Source organism: Exophiala mesophila (assembly GCF_000836275.1).
Source record: "Exophiala mesophila strain CBS 40295 unplaced genomic scaffold supercont1.2, whole genome shotgun sequence".
Classification (NCBI taxonomy): Eukaryota; Fungi; Ascomycota; class Eurotiomycetes; order Chaetothyriales; family Herpotrichiellaceae; genus Exophiala; species Exophiala mesophila.
The window spans coordinates 3,634,696-3,656,402 of record NW_015622505.1 but is presented as its reverse complement, the minus strand read 5'-3'; the positions used below and the strand labels follow the sequence as shown (position 1 = coordinate 3,656,402).

The 21,707-nt window shown below is 51.2% G+C and overlaps 8 protein-coding genes across 10 annotated transcripts; 4 read left to right on the top strand and 4 right to left on the bottom strand.

Annotated features, from left to right (window-relative positions):
• Positions 1 to 327: 327 nt before the first annotated feature.
• On the bottom strand, positions 328 to 1,670 carry PV10_03110 (uncharacterized protein). The gene is made up of 3 exons (XM_016367512.1): positions 1,259 to 1,670; positions 1,123 to 1,212; positions 328 to 1,066 (listed from the first exon to the last, which is right to left on the bottom strand). The coding sequence occupies exons 1-3, from the start codon at positions 1,492 to 1,494 to the stop codon at positions 526 to 528; spliced, it is 867 nt and encodes a 288-aa protein (XP_016227030.1). The 5' UTR covers positions 1,495 to 1,670; the 3' UTR covers positions 328 to 525.
• A 2,047-nt stretch (positions 1,671 to 3,717) lies between these two features.
• Positions 3,718 to 4,859, bottom strand: PV10_03109 (uncharacterized protein). The gene is made up of 3 exons (XM_016367511.1): positions 4,672 to 4,859; positions 4,425 to 4,614; positions 3,718 to 4,341 (listed from the first exon to the last, which is right to left on the bottom strand). Exons 1-3 carry the CDS (start codon positions 4,693 to 4,695, stop codon positions 4,271 to 4,273), a joined length of 285 nt encoding a protein of 94 aa, XP_016227029.1. The 5' UTR covers positions 4,696 to 4,859; the 3' UTR covers positions 3,718 to 4,270.
• A 159-nt stretch (positions 4,860 to 5,018) lies between these two features.
• On the top strand, positions 5,019 to 7,321 carry PV10_03108 (uncharacterized protein). The gene is made up of 2 exons (XM_016367510.1): positions 5,019 to 5,162; positions 5,219 to 7,321. The coding sequence occupies exons 1-2, from the start codon at positions 5,049 to 5,051 to the stop codon at positions 7,139 to 7,141; spliced, it is 2,037 nt and encodes a 678-aa protein (XP_016227028.1). The 5' UTR covers positions 5,019 to 5,048; the 3' UTR covers positions 7,142 to 7,321.
• On the bottom strand, positions 7,161 to 8,605 carry PV10_03107 (uncharacterized protein). The gene has a single exon (XM_016367509.1). The coding sequence runs from the start codon at positions 8,411 to 8,413 to the stop codon at positions 7,397 to 7,399; it is 1,017 nt and encodes a 338-aa protein (XP_016227027.1). The 5' UTR covers positions 8,414 to 8,605; the 3' UTR covers positions 7,161 to 7,396.
• Positions 8,606 to 11,706: 3,101 nt separating this feature from the next.
• On the top strand, positions 11,707 to 13,834 carry PV10_03106. Of its 2 annotated transcripts, XM_016367508.1 has the most exons (6): positions 11,707 to 11,916; positions 11,972 to 12,082; positions 12,189 to 12,366; positions 12,429 to 12,615; positions 12,681 to 13,045; positions 13,100 to 13,834. In XM_016367508.1, exons 3-6 carry the CDS (start codon positions 12,286 to 12,288, stop codon positions 13,481 to 13,483), a joined length of 1,017 nt encoding a protein of 338 aa, XP_016227026.1. In that variant the 5' UTR covers positions 11,707 to 11,916; positions 11,972 to 12,082; positions 12,189 to 12,285; the 3' UTR covers positions 13,484 to 13,834. The 2 variants fall into 2 exon arrangements, with proteins under 2 accessions (XP_016227026.1, XP_016227025.1); XM_016367507.1 differs by having other exon boundaries at positions 11,972 to 12,366.
• A 489-nt stretch (positions 13,835 to 14,323) lies between these two features.
• PV10_03105 (uncharacterized protein) lies at positions 14,324 to 16,945 on the top strand (the record flags this gene model as incomplete). Its single annotated transcript, XM_016367506.1, has 2 exons — positions 14,324 to 14,352; positions 14,407 to 16,945. The coding sequence occupies 2 exons, from the start codon at positions 14,324 to 14,326 to the stop codon at positions 16,943 to 16,945; spliced, it is 2,568 nt and encodes an 855-aa protein (XP_016227024.1).
• Positions 16,946 to 17,220: 275 nt separating this feature from the next.
• On the top strand, positions 17,221 to 19,602 carry PV10_03104. Of its 2 annotated transcripts, XM_016367504.1 has the most exons (3): positions 17,221 to 17,436; positions 17,541 to 17,657; positions 17,741 to 19,602. In XM_016367504.1, the coding sequence occupies exons 1-3, from the start codon at positions 17,418 to 17,420 to the stop codon at positions 18,757 to 18,759; spliced, it is 1,155 nt and encodes a 384-aa protein (XP_016227022.1). In that variant the 5' UTR covers positions 17,221 to 17,417; the 3' UTR covers positions 18,760 to 19,602. The 2 variants fall into 2 exon arrangements, with proteins under 2 accessions (XP_016227022.1, XP_016227023.1); XM_016367505.1 differs by lacking the exon at positions 17,221 to 17,436 and having other exon boundaries at positions 17,510 to 17,657.
• PV10_03103 (beta-ketoacyl-acyl-carrier-protein synthase II) lies at positions 19,181 to 21,483 on the bottom strand. Its single transcript, XM_016367503.1, has 8 exons — positions 21,178 to 21,483; positions 20,929 to 21,122; positions 20,745 to 20,852; positions 20,616 to 20,687; positions 20,452 to 20,544; positions 20,127 to 20,393; positions 19,612 to 19,980; positions 19,181 to 19,510 (listed from the first exon to the last, which is right to left on the bottom strand). Exons 1-8 carry the CDS (start codon positions 21,227 to 21,229, stop codon positions 19,352 to 19,354), a joined length of 1,314 nt encoding a protein of 437 aa, XP_016227021.1. The 5' UTR covers positions 21,230 to 21,483; the 3' UTR covers positions 19,181 to 19,351.
• Between the last annotated feature and the right edge of the window lie 224 nt (positions 21,484 to 21,707).

The window sequence follows — 21,707 nt, the reverse complement described above, 5'->3', positions numbered from 1 at the left end:
TTATCAGCGAATGTCAACAAGATGCATTTCAAGTTGGACAACGTAGATTGCACCACCCCCCTCGACAAGCACAAGCTGTTTTCTCACCGTCTTTGCAACGCGAATCTGTTGGACAGCCTTGTTGTTTCCACTTGGTTACTTCTACCTCCTTCATGGATACTGTAGTGCTACATCCGTGCATAGAGCCTCTGGAAATGATCGTCATGAGCTCTACCAAACCTCGTCACACAATCAGGAGAAGCGTAACAGTCTGAGTACGTTGGTAATTAAAGGCCTATTTTGTAGCTACAAACGTTGCAAGCAGGCGGCTGGCCAACCGCCGTTGTCCTTTTGACTACCCTTGCACCACACTTGTGGCGATCTCACACTTCTACCACTCTCCTTTCTGGTATAATCTCCCTCATGTATAATCTGGGACACAGCATATTGTTCTGAAGGACCTCAATGCTGCTCCTGCTCCACTTTGTCCATCAACGCATGTCACCCGTGTACAGGTCGACATGCCACTTCCGAGACCTTCAACACTTACTCTCCCTTGGCTCTCTCACTTGCACCCTTGATGTATCTGCTTAGGTCGCCGACTGGGAGGTTGAGAGGGAAGTCCACCGCAGCCAGAAGTTGCACAAAGAAGAGATACCATCCAAGAAGACAGGTAGTGAAGAAGAGTCCTCCCGCGGCGTGTTGATAAGTGACATTGGGATCCGAGCGACCCATAGAGAAGAACAAGGCCGAGAGACAGGAGAATCCGGCCGTCAGGGAGGTAAAGATCAACACAAATACAATGTTAGTCCGGAGAGCGATGATCATGTAGATGAAATCCAGCACGGCCATGTATACATGGAAGAAAGCGAAGGTGGACGCAAAGACCGGGTCTGAGGCTGCTGCTGCAGGATTGTCGGGCAGGTATGCGGCGGAGGCGTTGAAGTAGGGTGTCAGGGTAGCTCCAAAGGCAAGCCAGAAAGCTCCAAAAGAACCAAAGACGACAAAGGGGAACGTGTTGCCGAGGATGAATTCCAGGATGCTAGCAATAAGCATCAAGAGGCCTCCGAAGAAATAGTAGACGCCACTATCGGGGTGGTCAGCTTAAGAATCTCCTGTATCTGTGTTGGTGGAAACACTTACACTTCAGCAGCACCGAGACCGCCTGAGCCTTGCCATCCGAGTAAGACGTTGGATAGCGGCGTCAGTGCGATGAGGAAACCAATCAAAGCCCTTGTTAGCGTTAGCGAATGCTAGAGTCGACGGTTGCAAAACTTACAGAGGAGTCGGGTTTCCAAAAGTAGACCGAATGTTGTTGGAAACACGATTCTTGGGCGAGAGGTAGATCTTCTCAAACAGCTCTGGACTGACGGAAATGCTGCCAGCAGTCCTGATTCTCTTCAGGGCAGTTTCGCTGTCGTGGTGTTCATGGTGCAGATCATATCTGTTGCCATTCACCGAGTCGCTGCCGGCATGGTCCTTCTCGACGTCAGGTTGATGGTTAGGAGCGGACATTGTGTGCTGAGGGAAGCAAGGATAGGATGGTCTGGTTTGCAAGAATGTTCGTGGTATCCGCCGATTTATAGAAAGTGGTCAAGCCAAGGGAACCAGCAGGGTTGAGATGGCGACACAAAGACAAGGTTGAGACAGCGCAAATTGATCATTCAAGCATACTGGGTGAGGAGTGCATGATATACTTGACCAGGTGCAAGGCCCATAAGGTATGCATGGTCTTGTTTGGTCGCGTCACATACCACCATGATCGAGTGATTCTCCTCTCGGTGGAGGGGAGACCCCCTAAGCCGCTCAGCCGAGTGTCGCTTCCCATTTGGGTGGAGAGGCAAACTCATGTTCCTTGGAGCCAGCCTCCGAATGCAGTGTGGTGACCAAGCCATGAAATTAGAAACACCTGTTGACCGGCCAAGCCCGCATGGGTCCAGGACGATCAGTTGGCCAGTGGACGGCGACTCGACTCAGACTCGCCTCGAGCCAGCAGACGTCCCGGATCAGCAGCCTTGAGATGTGGTTTTTATTGGCCACCAATCATGTCATGCACAAAATTGTTCAAGCTTTAAACTATGATGAGGTCTAGTCCCCCATACGATGGGTTGACCACAAAGCTGGGGTATGTTGGTGCATGGACGGCATGAGTGAACATCCGGTATCATACTGGAAGAGCCTGCTCGGCAGAGTGCAGGCCCGCTGGCATACCTACTTTACACCCTGGTGAAGAGGACCGTGAGCGACTTGGAAGGAGCGGGGCAGAGCAGCGTTGTCGAGGTCTAAGACCGTGAGCATCTCTCGAATCAATGAGGATCAACGATACTTGAGTCATTGACTCGAGTTGTCTTCAAGTGGTGAGTTGGCACAGGCAAAGATTGGATGTGCGGGATTCTCGGAAAAGAAAGGTCTGCGGGGTTGGAACCAATGCCGTGCATTCAATATTGCTCGGAAGCCTCAGAATGACATGTCTCTTCTCTGTCAGTGATCGGCAACACAGGTGACCGGCGAATAATCGGTAGCAAGGTTGAACTCAACAAGTATGCCAGAGCTGCCATTGTTATCTGGGGAGATGATGACGAGGATACAAGCCGCGGGGTTTGGTCCACAACGATCAGCTGGACACCAGAAATCCATCAATACTGGAGACGGTGCAGTGGCTCGAAGGAATAATGATCTACGGATACTGAGAAAGATATTAGAAAAGGTATGGACGTCGGGAATTGGTACTGCTGCACATCTCGACGAGAAGCATTCATCCACTCATTGTCTTACCATCAAGTTATGCCCAGGACAACATGAATTGCGGGGGACGATCAGGGCAGCAGGGCCAAGATGGCACAAGCACGGGCTGTCAGAGTCCAAGGAGCAAGGGATCCCTGAGAGTCATTGGGTTGAGATCCGAATGGCCGCTGGTATGGGGGTGCGCGGTTGTCCCATCGTGATGAAAACGACCAGACGCGTCACACGTGCATGGTGCAAGACCACTTGTCTGTTGGCACACAGAGTTCGGATCACAGGACTGGAGGCATTGCTCAGATGGAACCCCAGGAACTGCGGAGAGGGTCTTGTCAAAGCGGAGGCATATTGAAGATCTCCAGTCCGGCTGACAAAACTCTAGGACATGCAAGGGTTGAGTTAGGAGAGAATTCCTCCTACTGGAGGGTCAAGTGGTGTGAGTTTGAGATTGGATTGAGCCACATTCTGGCCAGAGAAAAAGACAGCATCGAACAGTAGGAAGTGCAAGCGCAATCGTGACCCGTGACTGCAAATGCAGAACCCCAGTGCCCCAGCGCTCTTGACACGCTTAGCCTGTTCAGGTTTGGCGTTGCCGGACAGAAGGGGTGGTGCTGGGAAGCTTTCCAGAATTCCGCACCTCCTTTGCTCCAACATATGCGTATGGGCAATATGAACAACTTCGATCTACCTTCTCGAGACGAATTCACTATGTATTACTTCTGGGTGGAGGCACGCCAGTCGATGAATTCCTTTACAGAGGGAAGATCTACTCCGTACTATAGTCTTGGTACACTTCGTACTTCGTAGTCTTAAGCTTGGCCGATTAAAGTTGTCGTAGCAGATCCAGCTTGTGCGGAGTGCAGAAACATGGGCAGCAATAACTTGCTCCTTCATCGTCAGGTGAGGCTCGGAGTCAAGGAAGGTGTGATGGGTGCATTTGGTCACGTGTGCTGCATCTCTGACCTTGGGCTCTGTGTTGAACTCTATACCGTGTTGTTACCCCCTGATTGACATGTCAGGACCTCTGGAAATTTCGTTGCATTCTCGCATGCTTTGGCCTGGATGTTGGATGAAGCCTCCCGACTTGTCGATCTCGGGATCGAAACAGCACAGCCAGTTGGGGGAAGGGAGCGTATCGCGGTGCTGAGGATTCAACATATGGAAGAATTGATCAAGTCAGCCGGAACATTCAGCGACAACTTTTCACCTGGTCTAGCTATGTATTGAATAGCTGAATGTCCGATTCTAGATCTTCTCCCGCCCTGGACTTGTCCATAGGAATCCAGACCAAGGCAAGGAGAACGGCGTATTCATCATGCGTCCAAGATGGTTCCCTGTTTTACACAACAACCAAACCGCAAAGACGTGTATGTACAAGTTGACAGTTGTTTTGCATCGCTGTTGCACTCATCACCGATGCGATGCCGTGGAAATGAGACTCTCGGGTGGGTTTCAACTCTGCGAGTCGCAATCTACAAGCTGGCTTTTCTCCATCTTCAATTAACTCTCTTGCCCCGTTGGAAAGCATCATCTTCCTATAACAGCCGCCCAATCAATTCTCCGCAGACACCTTGGTCAAATATGCCTCCAGGTCGAAGTTCTTGTCGTCGGGATCGGTAATGACTGTCAACCTCAATGTCAGTCCATCATATCCTTATTTTGTGCCAGCTCGGATCTTAAATTAGTCCAAATCAATGGGAACATACCATCACCACTTGCAGTCTTAGACTGAGGAGGCAGTGTCTTCTTTGCCCATTCTAGTTTGGCCTTTTGTATTAAATCCACCTTGTGTTGGTATTCGGCTTGCGCGTGAGATGCTGCGTTAGACGAGTAGATCGTTCTTTGGTGTGAAAATCCGTACAAGACGCCAGCAATCAGCGCCGAGTATCGGAGTACCTGCACAGTCACTGGTCAGCTCTGTTGGCATGCTATCAAGCTGTCGGCGTGTCTTACGTTGACTCCCTGAGAAGTTGACATTGCAACAGACTGGCCGGGCAAGAGTCCGTCGATCGAGAGTCTCGTGGTATATGCGCCTAAAAAGCAATGGATGCTTATGCTCGTCTCGCTCTCTCAGTCGCTACCGGTGACGGTCGTTTAAATGTAGAAAGGGAAGTGATTCAAAAATGTCGCGGGAGCTTCAGTCAACGGAAAAACCAACAGGCCGGAGGTTGAGCTTGAGAATCTTTGGAGATCCCTGCGCCCATCGTCATCACGTGACAACGCGCCTCCCACGCCCCATCTTTCTCAGTATTGTTTGTTCCTAATCCGCACGGACAGAACGCACCACCCACCTTTCCGCAGATGAGTTGACCCAGGTCCCACGTTTCGCCATGTCCTCGCGCAGAGATGAATTACTTGCCAAAAAGGCGCGCCTGGAGGAACTTCGCCGCCAGCGCGACCTGCGCCGGGAGTCATATGGCTCCTCGACTCCAAACCTGGGGGAGGTAAGTCGTCCCCTAGAATGAACGGACCTATTCTCAATGCTGAACTTTTTTGATAGACGGCCACGCCAGCCCAGTCCGTGGAAGAGCGAAAGTTGGCTGTCGACAAGATCGTTTCCGACCTGTTAGGTCGACCGCGGGATCAGCCAGGCTCTCCTGGAAGGAAAGGATCCCGCCCTAGTTCGATTCACGGAACCGGGACCCTAACACCCCAGACCGACGTCGACCCATCCCCCCATGCGTTGATGCAGTCGACGTCCACACAGACTGACGCCACTACTTCAACATTTCCAATCCACGAAGATGCTGCCGGCCATGAACCTGCCCGCCCCAAGCCAGAATATATCACCTACACTAAAGGAGTCCAGACAGAACCCAGCCTGGAAGAGATTACAAAGTCAGCAGACGATTCGGATGATGAAGACCTGAAACATTCAAAAAGACGCTCGATCAAAAGAGATCAGGAAAGGGACGAAGAAATTCGGCAGAGCTTAAGGCGCGAAATCGAACAGGAGGTTCAGGCAACATTGACTGGCGATCCCAACTCTCTTCTGCCGACAACAGCACCACAGCGATTTCCACTGCGCACCTTGACAGACACCGAGCTTAATGCGGTGGTTGCGTCTCCTGATTTTGCCAACTTTGTCGAACGGTCATCTAGAGTTATTGAGCGAGCGCTGGATATGGATGACGAGTATGATCTGCTGGCGGACTATACTCGAACATCCCTTTTGGACGATAGCGACGATGACACGAATTTCTCACGATCCAACAAAAAAGCACACTCCCTCCGCGAATCCTTTCAGTTGTTTTCCGACAAAGACTCACGACGACGCATGATATCCGATGTTCATTTCTCGCCGCATTTCAACGAATTGCTATTATCTTCCTACACCAAAAACCCTTCGGCGCCTCATGACTCGGCTGGACTTGTACTCATCTGGAATTGCCATTCGCCCTCGCGGCCGGAGTACACCTTCAGAGCCTCGTCGGATGTTTTATCTGCACGCTTTTCACCATTCCACCCCAATCTCATCATAGGCGGTTGCTATTCTGGGCAGATCTGTCTGTGGGACACGAGGTCTTCCAACAGGCAAGGACAACCAGTCCAGAAAACCCCTCAATCAGGATCACACCTCGGTCATACGCATCCAGTCTACAGTATCAATGTAGTCGGAACTCCAAATGCACACAACATCATGACTGCATCCATGGACGGTGTGGTTTGTTCGTGGTCTGTCGATATGCTGACGCAGGCTCAAGAGTATCTGGTCTTGCGCAACTCCAAGGCAGACGAACTGGCCCCCACGACCATGAGTTTCCCAGCATCTGACCCCACATACTTCTTGGTCGGCACCGAAGAAGGGAGCATCTACCCATGCCACAGATACGACCGAGCTGGGGCCTCCGCTGGTGTCGATGGTCGGACCACATACTCAGGCCACAAAGCTCCAGTGATGAGCTCACATTTCCACCCTGCTCGTGGCATCACCGATCTCGGTGATCTACTCCTCAGTTCGAGTTCGGATTGGAGTGTAAAGCTCTGGCGAACCAAGCCCGCAGCCAGCTCCGGGTCTGCGGCAGCAGCATCCAAAGAAGCAGAGAAACTATCCCCGATCTTGAGCATCGAGCGTGAGGATTTGGTTTACGATGCTAAATGGGCTCCCCATAAACCGTCGGTGTTTGCCTGTGTCACTGGAGCTGGGGACTTGGAGGTCTTCGACCTGAACTTCGATCTCGAGGTGCCCATCACCAAGGCAAGTCCAAGTCGGGGGAAGAATGGAGTGGTTCCATTCCGAGGGCTGAATAAATTAGCTTGGGAGGAGAAACGCGGAAGTCAGATTGCGGTGGGTGGTCTTGACGGGAATGTGACGGTGTTCGACGTCGGTAAAGGCTTACAAGCCAGTAATGACGAGGAGAGGAGAGAAGAGTGGCTGAACATGAAGACGCTGGTGACCAAATTGGATCGTCAAGGACAGTGAGTAGTAAAACTTGAGATGTGTCTACCTCGGCGGCTTATGCTCGTGGTTGAATTGGCTGGTCATGCGTGGTGATGACCACTACCACCGATATATATCCCAACGCTGTCTATCTAAAAGATAAACCCTCATCCGCATCCGGCGGATTTCTCTCTCTCTCTATACACCTAATTTCCAATCCCTTTACTCACAAAAACAAGATCATCTTCCTTTCCTCCCAAGTCACTAAATGAATTGACGCGAGGTACATTTTAGAAATCACAATTTTGGCTTCACGTGCAACCTTCGCTTCGGTCTTGACGGTCGGCCCATACTCCAAAGTCCATGATTTTCGTCCGCTGTGCTGTCTTTCTGTGTCGATGAAGAAGGCTGCTTCCTTGAAATACTCGTCACATCCACCTTGACTAGGTTGTCACCCAGGAGAACTTCCTGACAATCATCGTCAGGCACACCGTTGACAAACTGTGTGACGACGAAATCGACTCTGCGCGATCCCAGTACCACCATAGGTGCATGCCATGTTCCTGCTCCGTACGTGACGGCTTGGTCGCCGCGGGCTACAAAGGCCCGGATTCGGCTTAAGTCGGGTGGATTGTTTGTGGTGGTGGTGATGGTTGATGATTGTGGGATTACTAAGGGGTCAGGTGGTGAGGATGGCGACAGAGAAGAGGGAGGACTTGCGGCTGGAAGAGGAGAGGTTAAGGTCGGGGCGACGATGACGAGGAAGACGGTGTCATTGCCGTCGTCATCGTGGCTACCGACATCGGCATCCACATCCCCAGAGTCAGTCTCTGCAGCCAATCCAAGCGGCACAAACGTCTGCGTCGTATACGGATGACGCTCAAGGATCGAAACACGAAACACATCCCTCGAAGCTGCTCCGACACGGCCCTGTCCATCTGGAACATCCATTCCAATCCCACTAAGGTTGCGCGGAAAACATGAAAACATACTCATTTGCGGCCACGACGATGGTTTCCGGAGATCCTGAGAAGTTCCATTCGCAGACGATGAAGGGTACGAGTTCTGAAAGACGGAAATGGGCGATGTCTTCAATGCCGAGTTTTGGTTTGCCAGTGTGGCTTGTGGTTGATGGGGGGCGTGTAATGGTGGTGGGATTTCGCTGGCTGAGACGGGGGGCTTGTTCATTTTCCGCGGGTCTGGTAATGGACCGGTGATCGCTGTGCCGAATGGTGAGAATGTTGAAGGAGTTAGAGGTTCCAGTGGAATGAGAAGGCCATTGATGCCCAGAGTGGTGGGTAATGTTAGTGGCATTGTGATGGTATTGATGTGGTGGTGATAGGCGGGGGAGGAGGAGGTGGGATAAACCTCCACAGTGCGAGGAATGGCGGTGGCAAGTAGATAGAGGACGAGCTGAGTGTTGACCGACCAGTGCTTTTGTGCTTAGTGTCTCAGATAGAGACAGTAGAGTGGATGTTTCACAACGAGGACAAATCTGTATCTTGGATGATGCTTTGAACGTGTGAGGTCTAACAGGTGAATTTAATTCGGAGAATTGAACCCCTCGTGTGGGACCGAGGCGATGGCCGAGGGAAGCGTCCGAGTCCGCGCAGTCAGCCAACAGAATATCTGGTTTATCACTGTTAACTTTTGGTTATCTCAAAGCATACTCCGTACATATTATCGTATGCTTATCGGTCTCAAGCCATCAGTTCGTACACTCAATGCAAATACAAACGATGGGCAAACACATTTGTCATAAGCTCGTTACTCCTTCACTGGATCTCCACTGGAGTCGACTTGGGTCTAGTTCCTCAGCCATAGGACAGGGAAATAGACGACGCTGAAATTCAAGAAATATGAAACTCAGTAATGCTGCTCATCAACTAGGACTTGCTGCAAGTCTGTAAATATGTTCGCTTGAGTTTGGCACAACAGCAGCCGGTCCATCTCTCTATTTATGATCATTTCACCGACGACGTGCAGCCTTCTGCTCTCAGAGATCTCCTCTGAGGTGTTGATATTCTGAATAAAGAACAAGTCATCACCACATGGCGACAGATGGGGCTCGCATGGCGTTGAGCAAAACTTCAATCATATTCCTGTGGTAGCTCGACTCAATGATCTCTACCTTTAAAAATCCTGAGCTGTCATTTACAATGACATTGACTGTAATCAGGCTGATGGACGGAGCCAACCCATCAGAGATTCAAGTGACAAACTTGCACTTCGTTCCACGTTCCACGCCTTGTAGAAAGCCATCCAGGGCTCACAAAGAGCCCAATGCTGCGAGCAGAGAGCAGTCTTGGGTAGGACCGGCTGTCCCTAGTCTTTGTACGCAGTGTGGGATCAAGCACCCGAACCCAGAATTGATGGTCTGTCGTGGGTGATCAAGCGCTGCAGAGGGTTGAGCCCTCAACATGATGGCTAGCTGCACAACCTGCGAAGGAGAACAGCCCAAAATTAGTAGTATGGACGTATGCGTGCATGACTTGTGGGCATCTCTGGTCGTTTGTATGGTTATCGTAGTCAAATCATGACAACGACGTCAATGTTTCATCACACGAACTGAGATTGCCAATACCCCAATGTCGTACGTCACTGGTAGAAGACGAGGGAGGGCACAAGGCTGTTCGACACTCCCTCCAGTCTCTTGACCTTCTCGGCGTCCTCAATTAGACCCCCGTTCGAAAACAGATAATCTCGGCAGGGGCACGGTACCACTTTATAGAATTGATGGACCTTCATGTGCCAGTGTCAAATCGTGTCAAATCGGTGATAATGGGGGATGCTGAAGGGAGGAAGGTTGTACTGTGGCGGTGCAGCTCATGTCTAGCATCGAGTTGATCGCCATTTGTTTGTATCCTGACGTACAGACGCAGTGAGACAGACTTACAGAGCAACGGTGTGTCCGTGAATTCGACCTGGAGATAGGTGCTTTCCAACTCCAACGATGTTGCCGAAGACTATTGTGGCGATAACCTCGTCCAGGTTACTCCCGACTACGGAGTAGTTGACAAAAAGCCTGGAAGATCCAACATCTCGTCAGCCCGACAGGGGTATGAAGTGGCTCTCGCTAAAGAGTTTAAGTTACAGACTGGAGGCGAAAGGCTGCAAGGGAGGCTGCAGCCTCTTGGTCTGCAGTAGTTCAAAGGTTGGGAAGGTGGTTGGCTTAAACAGTGGCGCCTTCCTTGGTAGTGTACAACCGATGTCAGGGGCAACACGCAGCCTTCAGAGACTTTGGAGGCTTGGTTGGCCATTCGGAAGTGAAAAGTTGGTTTGCTAACCCCAGGAGCCCAGAATCCAGCCCGAGGCGCCCACTCTAAAGGCCGATAGCAACAAACAGGCGTCCTTCCGTCCCTAGCGCCCTCCCCACCGCCCTCCCCAGCGGCCAGCCGATGACCAGGTCAGTATCTTCTTTGCAGCCAAAGGCCAAGTTGCCAACTCATGTCCTCAGCAACAAGCATGAAAATAAGAGACCAGCAGGTCCTTGTCCCTGCTCGTCTCTGCCCTATCAACTGAACAGTGGACATTTGATGGCTTCTGTTGAGAAAACCAAGTAGATACACACTTGCAGCTAGCTGACTCACAACCTACCAGAGCCCTTTTTAACTGCAAGCATTCCTACCTACTCCGTAGGTACGGAGAAGCAGTGTAACACTGTACTCGCTGCACTGTTCGCATATCCGTCCATTACTCCGTATGTGTGTGCGGCTCAATAGGAATCGAGATTGCCGAGTAGTGTGAGCCACACGTGCGGGGCCTCGACCAGACGCCCTGGCCAATTTCCCACTTTCTTTGCTTGGATCATGACTGCCATCTTCCTTGAGACCGGCCAATTAGCAATGATCATCAGTAGCTGTGAAACTCCAGCCGCCTACCAGGCCTGCTACTGCATGTCACCGCCAGTAGGCACATGTACAAAGCCGTTTGGGTTTGGTGACTGCACTTCATTGCACAGCATTACGTGATGAGGTAGCGTTTGATACGCATCGCCAGCTATTGAGAGACCAGCATCAGCTTGCCGAATGCCCGGACAGTGAAGTCAGTGGGACGCATGGCGTCATGAACCATATGTGTGCACAGTGCTCGTACAGAGCGTCATGCCGTTAGCTATTGGGGCCTTCAACTGGGAAGAAGCAGCTGCTCCGCATTGAAGTTTATTTTGTGACTTGACGTTTGTCTTCGTCTGTCCCAAGAAGTGCGATCGCCAGGTCGCTCTTAAACGTGCCTTGTAGGGTAAATATTGGTTGTGATTGGGTGAAAAGTACAAGTCCATCGAAGGACAAGCACAGATCGTGGCGGAAGTGGGGTTGGGGTTTCCTGGTCCTTGCATTAGCTTCCCGGAAGACTCCATGAATGACAGGGGGGTATACGTGAATTCCGAACTTGATCCATCTGAGCTTGTCCAACTCTGTGAATGTCTCGAGTCACCATCGAGGCCACGTCCTCTGTCGCCTCCCTCGATCTGCCTTGTCATAATGATGAAAAGTTTCCGAATCTGTCAGTTGCTCTAATCATTCAGCTTTCATGATCCCACCAGTGAGTCCAACTGAACGTGACTCAAAGTTTGCGCGTGTGAATCATCTCTCACAAAAGGCCATTCTTTGCCCGCAGAGGTAATCCAGCCTCCCTTCTACTTCGTGCACATCTATCCGCGTTTGATTTCCTGGTTCCAGCGCCACAAGCTTGATTTTTTCCCTCGGGCAGATCTTCCCACTTTTTCACTCGTCCCTCCGATCATTCGCCTACATTGGCTCCATTCACCTTGAAGCCAATTCTTCCACACCCGCCGCTCTCGCCTGGCTCTTGCCTTGGTACTCCACACTTTGACCCTGGTTCTTTCCTTCTTATCCACTGACGACAGAACAGAAGCAGACGCATCCTCCATCCTCCACCACATCGACCGTTCTCCTGCCACAATTCTTCTGCTCGGATCCAATTGGCACTTCCCAGGTACAGTAGATAAACCTTCTGCCGTCAGTGCGTCAACCTTCCCTTCTCCTCCACACCTCTCTCCTCCCCTGTCATCAACCTCGCCTTTATCATCCTCTCTCTCCTACGACTTCTCACGCAATCCCTTACACAGGTAGTCGTGCATCATCTTACCAGCCGCACCCTTTACGTCGCGTAACCCTCACTCCACATCAACCAACGACGCCTTCGTCACTTCAGATCTCTACACAATGAAGACTGTCATTACTGCCGCCATTGCCTTCGCGGGTCTCTCTCTTGCGCAGAGCCTCGACAGCTTGCCACAATGCGGTGTATGTTACTCTCACTCTTGGGGGAAACCTATGCCTATCCATAAACTGACCATTGTCTACAGCAACTCTGCATCAATAACATGCTTGGGCAAGCCACCAACTTGGGCTGCGATTCCAGCAACGATCCTGCCTGTCTCTGCTCGAGCGCAGACTTTGGCTACGGCATTCGTGACTGCGCTATTCAGGCATGCCCCAGTGGTACAGATCTCGGATCTATCATTCAGTATGGACTTGACTATTGTGCTGCTGGTATGTCCACGTCCACGATGCAACACCAGGTCAAGATATTCTTTGGATACTGATTTGTTGGACAGCTAGTGGAAACAACGGCGCAACCTTTAGTGCAACTGACGCTTTGACCGCTGCTGGAACCGCAACCGGTGCTGTGGGCAGTCTATCTGGTATTACTGGAGCCACTGAGACTGCAACTGGCGGTGCTGGCGGCGCGTCTTCAGCCCCAGTCTCAACCGAGGCTGTCGTCACCACCATTGTCAGCGATGGCAGTACCATCACTAGCACCATTGGTAGCACCACCATCTTCAGCGAAGCCACTGGTGCCGCTGGCGCTGCTTCCTCGGCCATTAGCACTGAGGCAATCGTGACTACTATTGTCAGCGACGGATCAACCATCACCAGCACTATTGGCAGCACCACGCTGTTCACTGAAATCAGTGGAGCGGTTAGTGATTTCCAATGCTTCCTCTCAATGCACTCTTACTGACTCATGGCACAGGCAAGCTCTGCCTCTGGCGCTGCTTCCTCTGCATTGTCTGGAGCCTCTTCAGCCGCCTCTGGTGCCGCGACCAGTGCTTCTGGTGCAGTGACCTCTGCCACAGGTGCCGCTGGTACAGCAGCCAGTTCTGCTACAGGTGCTGCTGGATCTGCAGCCACCTCTGCTACTGGCGCAGCTGGTTCCGCTGCCACCTCTGCTACTGGTGCAGCTGGTTCTGCTGCTAGCTCTGCCACAGGCGCTGCTGGGTCTGCGGCCAGTTCTGCATCCGGTGCTGCAGGATCCGCAGCCAGCTCCGCGACTGACAATGCTGCCATGCCGCAAATCACTTTCGCCGCTCAGGGCGTGGCTGGTCTCGCCGGTCTCGCCGCTGTGATGTTGCTCTGATACACCGACTACGAGTGGATCGCCGCAGGAGCTTCTTGTACGATTTATTTTCCACATTACTGTTGATACCCCATATCAAGACGGGCGTTACTTTGCATGATGGGCCAAAAGGAAACACATACGTCTGTCATTCAGGGCATGCATGCAACGTTTCTGCGCTTTCTAAGCATTTCAGGAAGCTTGACAATGCTTGATGGGTTCTCAAAACCGCGGCAAAGGTCACGCCATTAAACATGATAGGCATTGAGCTCTAATAGGTCCATAGAAGGGCTGATAGTTAATACAGGAGAGTACTGAACATCTGTAACATGCTCGATAAGACGTGAATGTGAGATGCCTCGGATACTATAGTGAACATGGCCATGAAAATTGACCATTCCGTCGGGCCTCGAATCTGTCTGCAAGTTGTGATATGAGTTGTCAGATATGTTGGCCATGAGAAATGGGTCTCCCTTTCCAGTTCCCCAAGGCTGGAGGTAAAAGGGCTGCCAAGCCTATTTTGGTCCTAATGCTGTTCGCTGCCTGGTCGCCCCACGTCATAATCTGCTAAAGTGGTTTTCATTCTCACGCGTCACGACACGCGACTTCCTCTTGGTCAGTAGATCACAGACTCACAGATAACTTATTCAACTGCCACGGATGAGGTCAATCTGTATTTGTGAGTCACAAAAAGCACTCAAAGCATTCACACCATCTTCTTCAACTCGCTATTGTTGGTCCACTGCCCGGCGTCCAACCCTAGGGCTGTTGTTCCCGCTTCACTGCTCCCAACGTTTGAAATTCACACCCACTCAGTGTCACCAAATTCATTCCAATTCCTGTCATCGCACCGGCCTCACGATGCCTCCGCCGAGGCAATCAACCCTTGGGTATGGTTCTGAGCACTAGAAATTGAACTGAATGCGCTAATGCCATTATTGTAGCAAGTTTCTCGGGACCAAAACTAATGGCACCAAACCCAAGGCTCAATCTACCTTGTCGTTCAATGGGAACCCCACCCCAAGTCCTAAAACCTCGACCTCGGACGAGAATGAGCCACCCACTACCAATGGAAATGACAGATCATCTGATGTCGAGATGAAGGACGACAGCATCGGAGAGAGACAAGGCTCCTTGGAAAGGAGTTCTAAGCGAAAGAATCAAAAAGAGAAAGAGAGTGAGACAGAATCAGATGATGAACCAGTAGTCAAGCGTAGGCGCAAAACATCCAGCTCAAGAAGCCCGAAGGGAAAGACAACTCCAAGGTCACCAAGAAAACCCAAGACTCCCAAAAGAAAGTCCCCCAGTCCCACCAGGGCTGTGCGTGAAGAAGATACGCCTTCTGATCAGGACAAGAACGATATGGACGTTGATGAGGGGCTCTCAGCAAGCGATGGTGAAAAACCCAAGATTGACAAAAAACAAGTCGCCAAGGTACAGGCCACTATCAAATCTACCGGCAAGGACCCATATCCGGACTGGAAGCCAAATGAGCCTGTTCCCTATGCTGCATTGTGCACGACTTTCTCCCTCATCGAACTTACGACGAAACGTCTCCAGATAACAGCTTACACTTCTGCTTTTCTTCAACAGGTTCTTCGCTTGACACCCGAAGACTTACTGCCAACGGTGCAACTAATGTTGAACAAACTTGCCGCCGATTATGCCGGTATTGAACTAGGCATCGGCGAGTCACTGATCATGAAAGCCATTGGTGAAAGTTCTGGTCGGTCATTGTCTGTGATCAAGGCGGATCATCAAAAAATTGGAGATCTAGGCCTAGTCGCCGCAAAGAGCAAATCCAAGCAGGGACAAATGTTCAAGCCAAAGCCATTGACTGTTCGTGGAGTACATCAGGGGTTGCTCGATATTGCGAAGATGGAAGGTCATGGCTCGCAAGATCAAAAAGTACGAGCCATCAATAAACTGATGGCTTCTGCAGATGTTTCTTCTGCAACCAAGGTCATCGACATCAACAAAGACAAGGGCGGACCATCTGAAGCAAAGTTCCTTGTCCGCTTTCTCGAAGGCAAGCTCCGACTTGGTCTTGCAGAGAAAACTGTCATCATTGCTCTCGCTCAAGCCGTGGTAACTCACGAAGCGGCGAAAGAGGGCAAAGTTCCAAGCACTGATCAGCTCGCCAACGGGGAGGCTGCGCTGAAGACGGTCTACAGCGAATTGCCCTCGTACGAGGTTATCATTCCTGCTATGCTCGAACATGGAATCTTCAAATTGCACGAGACCTGCAAGCTTCAGCCGGGTGTACCTCTCAAGCCTATGTTAGCCAAGCCCACCAAGTCCATCACAGAAGTTCTGGATCGCTTCGAGGGGAAAGATTTTACATGCGAATACAAGTATGATGGAGAACGGGCACAAATACATTACGTGGCACCAGAATCGACTGGAGAATTTCCTGCTGCAGAAGCCACTTTGGTCAAAGATCCGAACTCGTTCAAAGGTCTAGCGTCCATCTTTTCGAGAAATTCAGAAGATCTCTCCAAGAAATACCCCGATATCCTAGAAAAGCTCAACACTTGGATCAAACCATCGACCAAGAGCTTTGTCTTGGATTGCGAGACAGTGGCATGGGATCCTCAGAACAAGAAGGTTCTACCATTCCAGCAATTGATGACCCGGAAACGGAAAGACGTCAAGACGTCGGAGGTGACAGTCAAGGTTTGTGTGTTCGCATTCGATATGCTTTTCTATAACGGCGAAGCCCTGGTGAAGAAGTCGCTCAGAGACCGGAGAACACTACTACACGAGGCTTTCGAGCCCGTCGAAGGCGAATTTGCTTTCGCTCAGTATGGCAACAGCAAAGACATTGAGGAAATCCAGAAACTATTGGACGAATCTGTCAAGGCATCCTGTGAGGGTCTGATGGTTAAGATGCTGGATACCGATGACTCTGGGTATGAGCCCAGTAAACGATCACGAAATTGGCTCAAGGTCAAGAAGGACTATCTGTCAGGAATTGGGGATTCTCTCGACCTTGTCGTTCTTGGAGCATATCATGGCAAGGGCAAACGGACATCTTGGTATGGGGCATTCCTTCTCGCGGCGTACAATCCAGAAACCCAGAACTTCGAGACCGTGTGCAACATTGGCACAGGGTTCAGTGAAGCCGTCTTGGAAGAACTGCACAAAGAATTATCCGAATTGGTTATTGAGCGACCAAAGCCTTTTTACAACCACAGCTCGGTCAAGAACGATCAGCCTGATGTGTGGTTCGAAGCGCGTCAAGTGTGGGAAGTCAAGACTGCCGACCTCACTTTGAGTCCTCGATACCGAGCAGCGATCGACGAGATGGGTGGCAAGAATGGAATCAGTCTGAGATTCCCGCGTTTCATCCAGAAGAGAACAGACAAGAAGCCTGAGGAGGCGACCACCACTGTGGCAGTGGCAGAGATGTATCGAAAACAAGAGGTGGTTGCAAAGGAAGGGGGAGGCAAAGGCGGAGTCGATGATGACTTTGAGTATTAAAGGCTAGTGGTCAGCCCAATAACGACATGAAGCATGTCCATAGTTCTACTATCGAAAAGGAGCCATTCCTGATGTAATCAAATCTAGCAGAGCTGATGTATCAAGAGATATCGACACTTGCTGCCTCTGACTGATAACCACAACAGGCGGGGATCCAGCACGTGACTGTCCCGCCATTCCCCAAATAGTTAGCTCAGTTTTCTCCGAGTTGGGGTCGCCTTCCAACATACAAAGCGAGTTGTATTGAACCCGGGGCCAACTCACAGCAACGCACAAGAACAGGACAACACCTTTGTTTACCCGGTCCTTATATACCGTCCAGCGGATGTGACAGCCATTCGTTTCTCATATTCGGTCGACTCGCCGTATGTCACCGATAGATTATCGCATGGTGGTGGTCGGCGCATACTCCTAGACCTTTGACACGCTAATTAGTCCGTTCGTCTGTTCTGGTCACGACTGTCGCAACAAGATGTCGGGCAACTCCAAAGGTTGGTCTTGTCGCACTCTTTGTCTGAAATTGACGCTCGAATGCGCGAAAGCGCGAGTGCGCAAGTGAGTGCGCTGGCTAATTCGCGGTGATCTCAATCTACAGCGTCCGAAGGCACGTTCTTATCAACTTCGGGGTTTAAGTTCAGTAAGGAAGATCGAAAGGCCGGAAAAGTCAGGATACGGAAGTTACCCTTGCAGGTCAAAAAGAATCAGGAAAATGGTAGGTTCTACTATCCTACTGCGGCGAGAGAAGATACCCTCCGCCGGTCGTCGAGTCCCTTTTGCTAATGATGGGCTCCGCAGGCGTCAAGTCTAGCTCCTCCCTCAACCTGTCGCCAGTCCTCCCACAGTTCGATGCTGAAACCATGTCCAACTTCCCCAATGGAAAGCAAGAGCCCTTGGAAACCCTTGTATGCAAGCACTGCAAGAAATCCATCTTGAAGAGAACGGCCAGCCAGCATGTTGCCATTTGTTTAAAGTCAAAGCAGGACAAGGCTCGGAAGAAAAAGGAGGCTCGAGAGGCAGCTCAACGGGCAAAAGAGCGCGCTGAGCGGGTTGACGATGACGACGACGACGATGACGACGCTAAGGACAGCAAGTCTCGCAAGAGCGCAGTCAACGGAGACGGGGACGATTCCAAAAAGGCGAAGAAACGCAAGGCCGATGCCGACGATGATAAGGAGCCTAAGAAGAAAAAGAACAAGAAGGAAGAGCAGAAGCCAAAGACCGCGAAACCCAAAGGTCCCGTCGACGTGGAGAAGCAGTGTGGTGTTACTTTGCCCAATGGCGCACAGTGCGCCCGCAGTCTCACCTGCAAAAGTCACTCGATGGGCGCAAAGCGTGCAGTGCCAGGGAGAAGTTTGCCATACGACATGCTGTTGGCCGCATACCAGAAAAAGAACCAGGCTCGACAGCAAAAGGCCGCCATCGATGCCAACGCTCCAGCACTATTGGAAGACGAGCTCGACGCTGCGTTAGGCGGACCTATCGATTCCGACGAAGAGAAGGATGCAGTCATGACTTCAATACAACGGAGTCTCTCTCGGCCACAACCTCTAGTCACAGTGCCACTGTTTCCCATTCGACAGAAATATCGGCAGGTGCGGATGAAAGAATTACTATCAAATGCCATGAGCGGGAACCGGAGCGGAGGTTTATTCAGTGTTCCTCCCGAGAGCGCTAGAATCGCCCCTCCTTCGGCGACTAGTGAGACGGTGAATGGGGCGAGTGTCGTCCCTGCTTCGCCCGCTTTGGCGAGCGGTGGTTTACCCCCGCCAGCTGTCAAGGCAGCTGCGAGGAAGACATCGATCGACGTTTCCTAGGAAGAAGGCTGTGGGTCTCGACTACAAAATTCTGAAAGTGGTTCTGTTCGTATCAAACGAGAGGATGACGGATGGCTTTATTGTCTACACACTGAACGAGCGAGCTCGTTTTTGGGTCGTTCATCTACGGCACGAGTGTTTAACAGTCCCTGATCTTGTTTCGAGGCGAGCAGATCAGGTCGACAGGTACACACCCATCGTCGATTTCACATGGATGAAGCACTCAGTGTGAACCTGCACGTGCAAAGTTGTGGTGTACTAACACAAATCCGGGAGAGACTACAGTTCTGCCCCAGTTGCATAGTCCGAGCACCGTCAAGGCTACGAGAAGTCATATCAAAATACACATGGACTGGTGAAGGACCACCTGGCTCAGAGTCACCACGAAGAGCTTATGATGTGGGAGATTTGACCGTACCAGACCTTTTATGATTGGAACATATTCTCCCTTTTTGTGGGGGCCTCGACCTCCGATGAAACCAAAGGAAACGGCCAGCCATCATGTTGATACGATGTTAAATGGGAGCGCTCTGACCACCTCATGTGAGGTCATGAACATTGGAATTGGTATGTGGAATTGGTGGGACTATGATTACAATGCTCGGAAACAGAGACTAGCATTGGTACCGCCAAAACCAAAACTGTTGGACAAGGCAACATTGACCTGGCGTTGCTGCGGCGTGTTTGGTACATAGTTGCAGTGGAACCCATCGTCGAGGGACTGGATGTTTATCGTTGGCGGAAGAGTATTCTGCAAGAAGAAAACATCAATACACATACACATTGACAGCCAACAGATCAGACCAAAGCCCTTGCCACGGCAAGGAAGGCAATCAATGGAACAGAACATACCTCATGAATAGCCAATATCGTAAAAACAGCCTCAATTGCTCCAGCTGCACCTAGGAGATGACCCAATGCGCCTTTCGTGCTACTGACGTTGACTTCTTCGACATGCTGTCGTCCGTGTTCGCCGGTCATGAGTGACACGATGGCCTTGTTCTCTGCTGCATCGCCCAATGGCGTCGAAGTGGCATGCGCATTGATATAATCGACTTGGGAAGGGGGGATCTGGGCTAAGCGTAAAGCTTTGGTCATTGCGGACCTGGCACCACTGCCGTCTTCGCGCGGTGCTGTGAGATGGTGTGCGTCGGCTGAATTGCCATACCCGGCGAGTTCGGCGTAGATACGTGCTCCTCGGGACCGAGCATGTTCGAGTTCCTGTGTGTCCCCAAAAAGGGAGGGAGGTTAGTATATAGACATGTATACATATATATGGAGAGAGAGAGAGAGGGTGTGTGTTGAATTCGAGTGGAGAAACGGAGAGAGTGTAGGAGATGGCGAAACACGAGGGACGGGGGTAATACCTCAAGAACAACACAAGCTGCGCCCTCACTAATAACAAACCCATCTCTATCTCTATCAAAGGGTCGAGATGATACTTGCGGTTCTTCATTAAATTTTGTAGCCAGACTTCGCGACCGAGCAAACCCGCCAATTGCAAGAGGGTGAATACATGATTCAGCTCCGCCGGCAATCATGACGTCGGCTTCACCTGACTGAATGAATCGCGAGGCATCACCTAGCGAGTGGGCGCCGGTGGTGCATGCTGTTGTCACTGCGTGGTTGGGACCCTTGGAGATGTCGTTAGAGAGAGGGAGGATTGGTGGAATAGAATTCAGGAAAGCTTACCCTCAGTCCATATCTCATGGAAATGTGTCCTGCGCCTAGGTTGATAAGGAGTTGTGGGACGAATAGTGGATGGATTTTACGGTAGTTGTGTTTCTGAAGGTATTCGTCAGTATACCACTTTAATGGATAGTGATTGGAAGGTAAGGATGTTTGGGGAGGCTTACGGCTTCGTGATACGCGACGGAAGTGTTGTAGAGCTCCTCGAGATTTCCAATGCCGGAACCGAGGCAGACGCCCTAGTTTCCAACGTCAGTGATGGAACTCGATTTGAGTTCTTGACTGAGTGGCCTTACCGTCATATCTGGATCCAAACCCTGGCCTTGATCGAACCCTGCATCCTTCAGAGCTTCTGCCGAAGCAGCCAATCCATACTGTGCGAATTTGGCCGTTTGTCGTAGCTCCTAGCATTTCGAGCATCAAGGGTTAGCTTCCAGTCATCTCCATAGACAGGCTAGGTTGACTAAGGAGGCTACACACTGTGGACGAGACATGGTCCCGTGCTCTCCATCCGCCAACATGATCGTGACTGTCGCCGTTGGTGCTGGAATCTGGCTTTAGGGGCACAATACCAGCCACTTGGGATGGAAGATTGACAAAGTCGGGGCCAAGATGGCGGGTTGAAACGATTCCACTATCGCCTTGCAGGAGACGACGCCATGTTGTTCGGACTCCTGGTGAAGATCGAGTCAGATGGTGGACTTTGGGGAAGGGGAAAAAACCACCTACCAACACCTAGAGGCGTCACGGCGCCCAGTCCAGTGACTACCACACGTCGCATCTCATCATTGAAGCTGCAATGATTTATGAGGTGTTGATTTTATGGTAGGGGATTTTGCATAAGTGCTGAAGGGGGGATAAATTCCAGGCGTGGTCTAATGATGCTATGGAGAAGGAAAGGCGCTGGTCTCTCTTCAGCCTTGTCGTAGTTGTTTTTAAGGGTGGAAGTCACATGGTTCCTGTGTGCAAGGCTGCAGTTCCAGCCCTGACGATGCCCCTCGGCCAAGGCAGACACCACTGTAGCCAGGCACTCTAAGTACCTACTAGGGAGGCTAAACCGCAGGAAGCTCACCTACGCCGTACCTGCAGAGTTGGCAAGTTTTATTATTAAAATGGGCGCTGATCGCCGGGAAGAAGCAACAGTGGAAGGAGCAGGCCACGGCAGACGCAAGACGGACATGGCCGCAGCCACAGTGGAAACTCGCCTCGCTGACAACTTCCACCCGCGATGCATTGACATCGTTCCACCACGCCTTTGG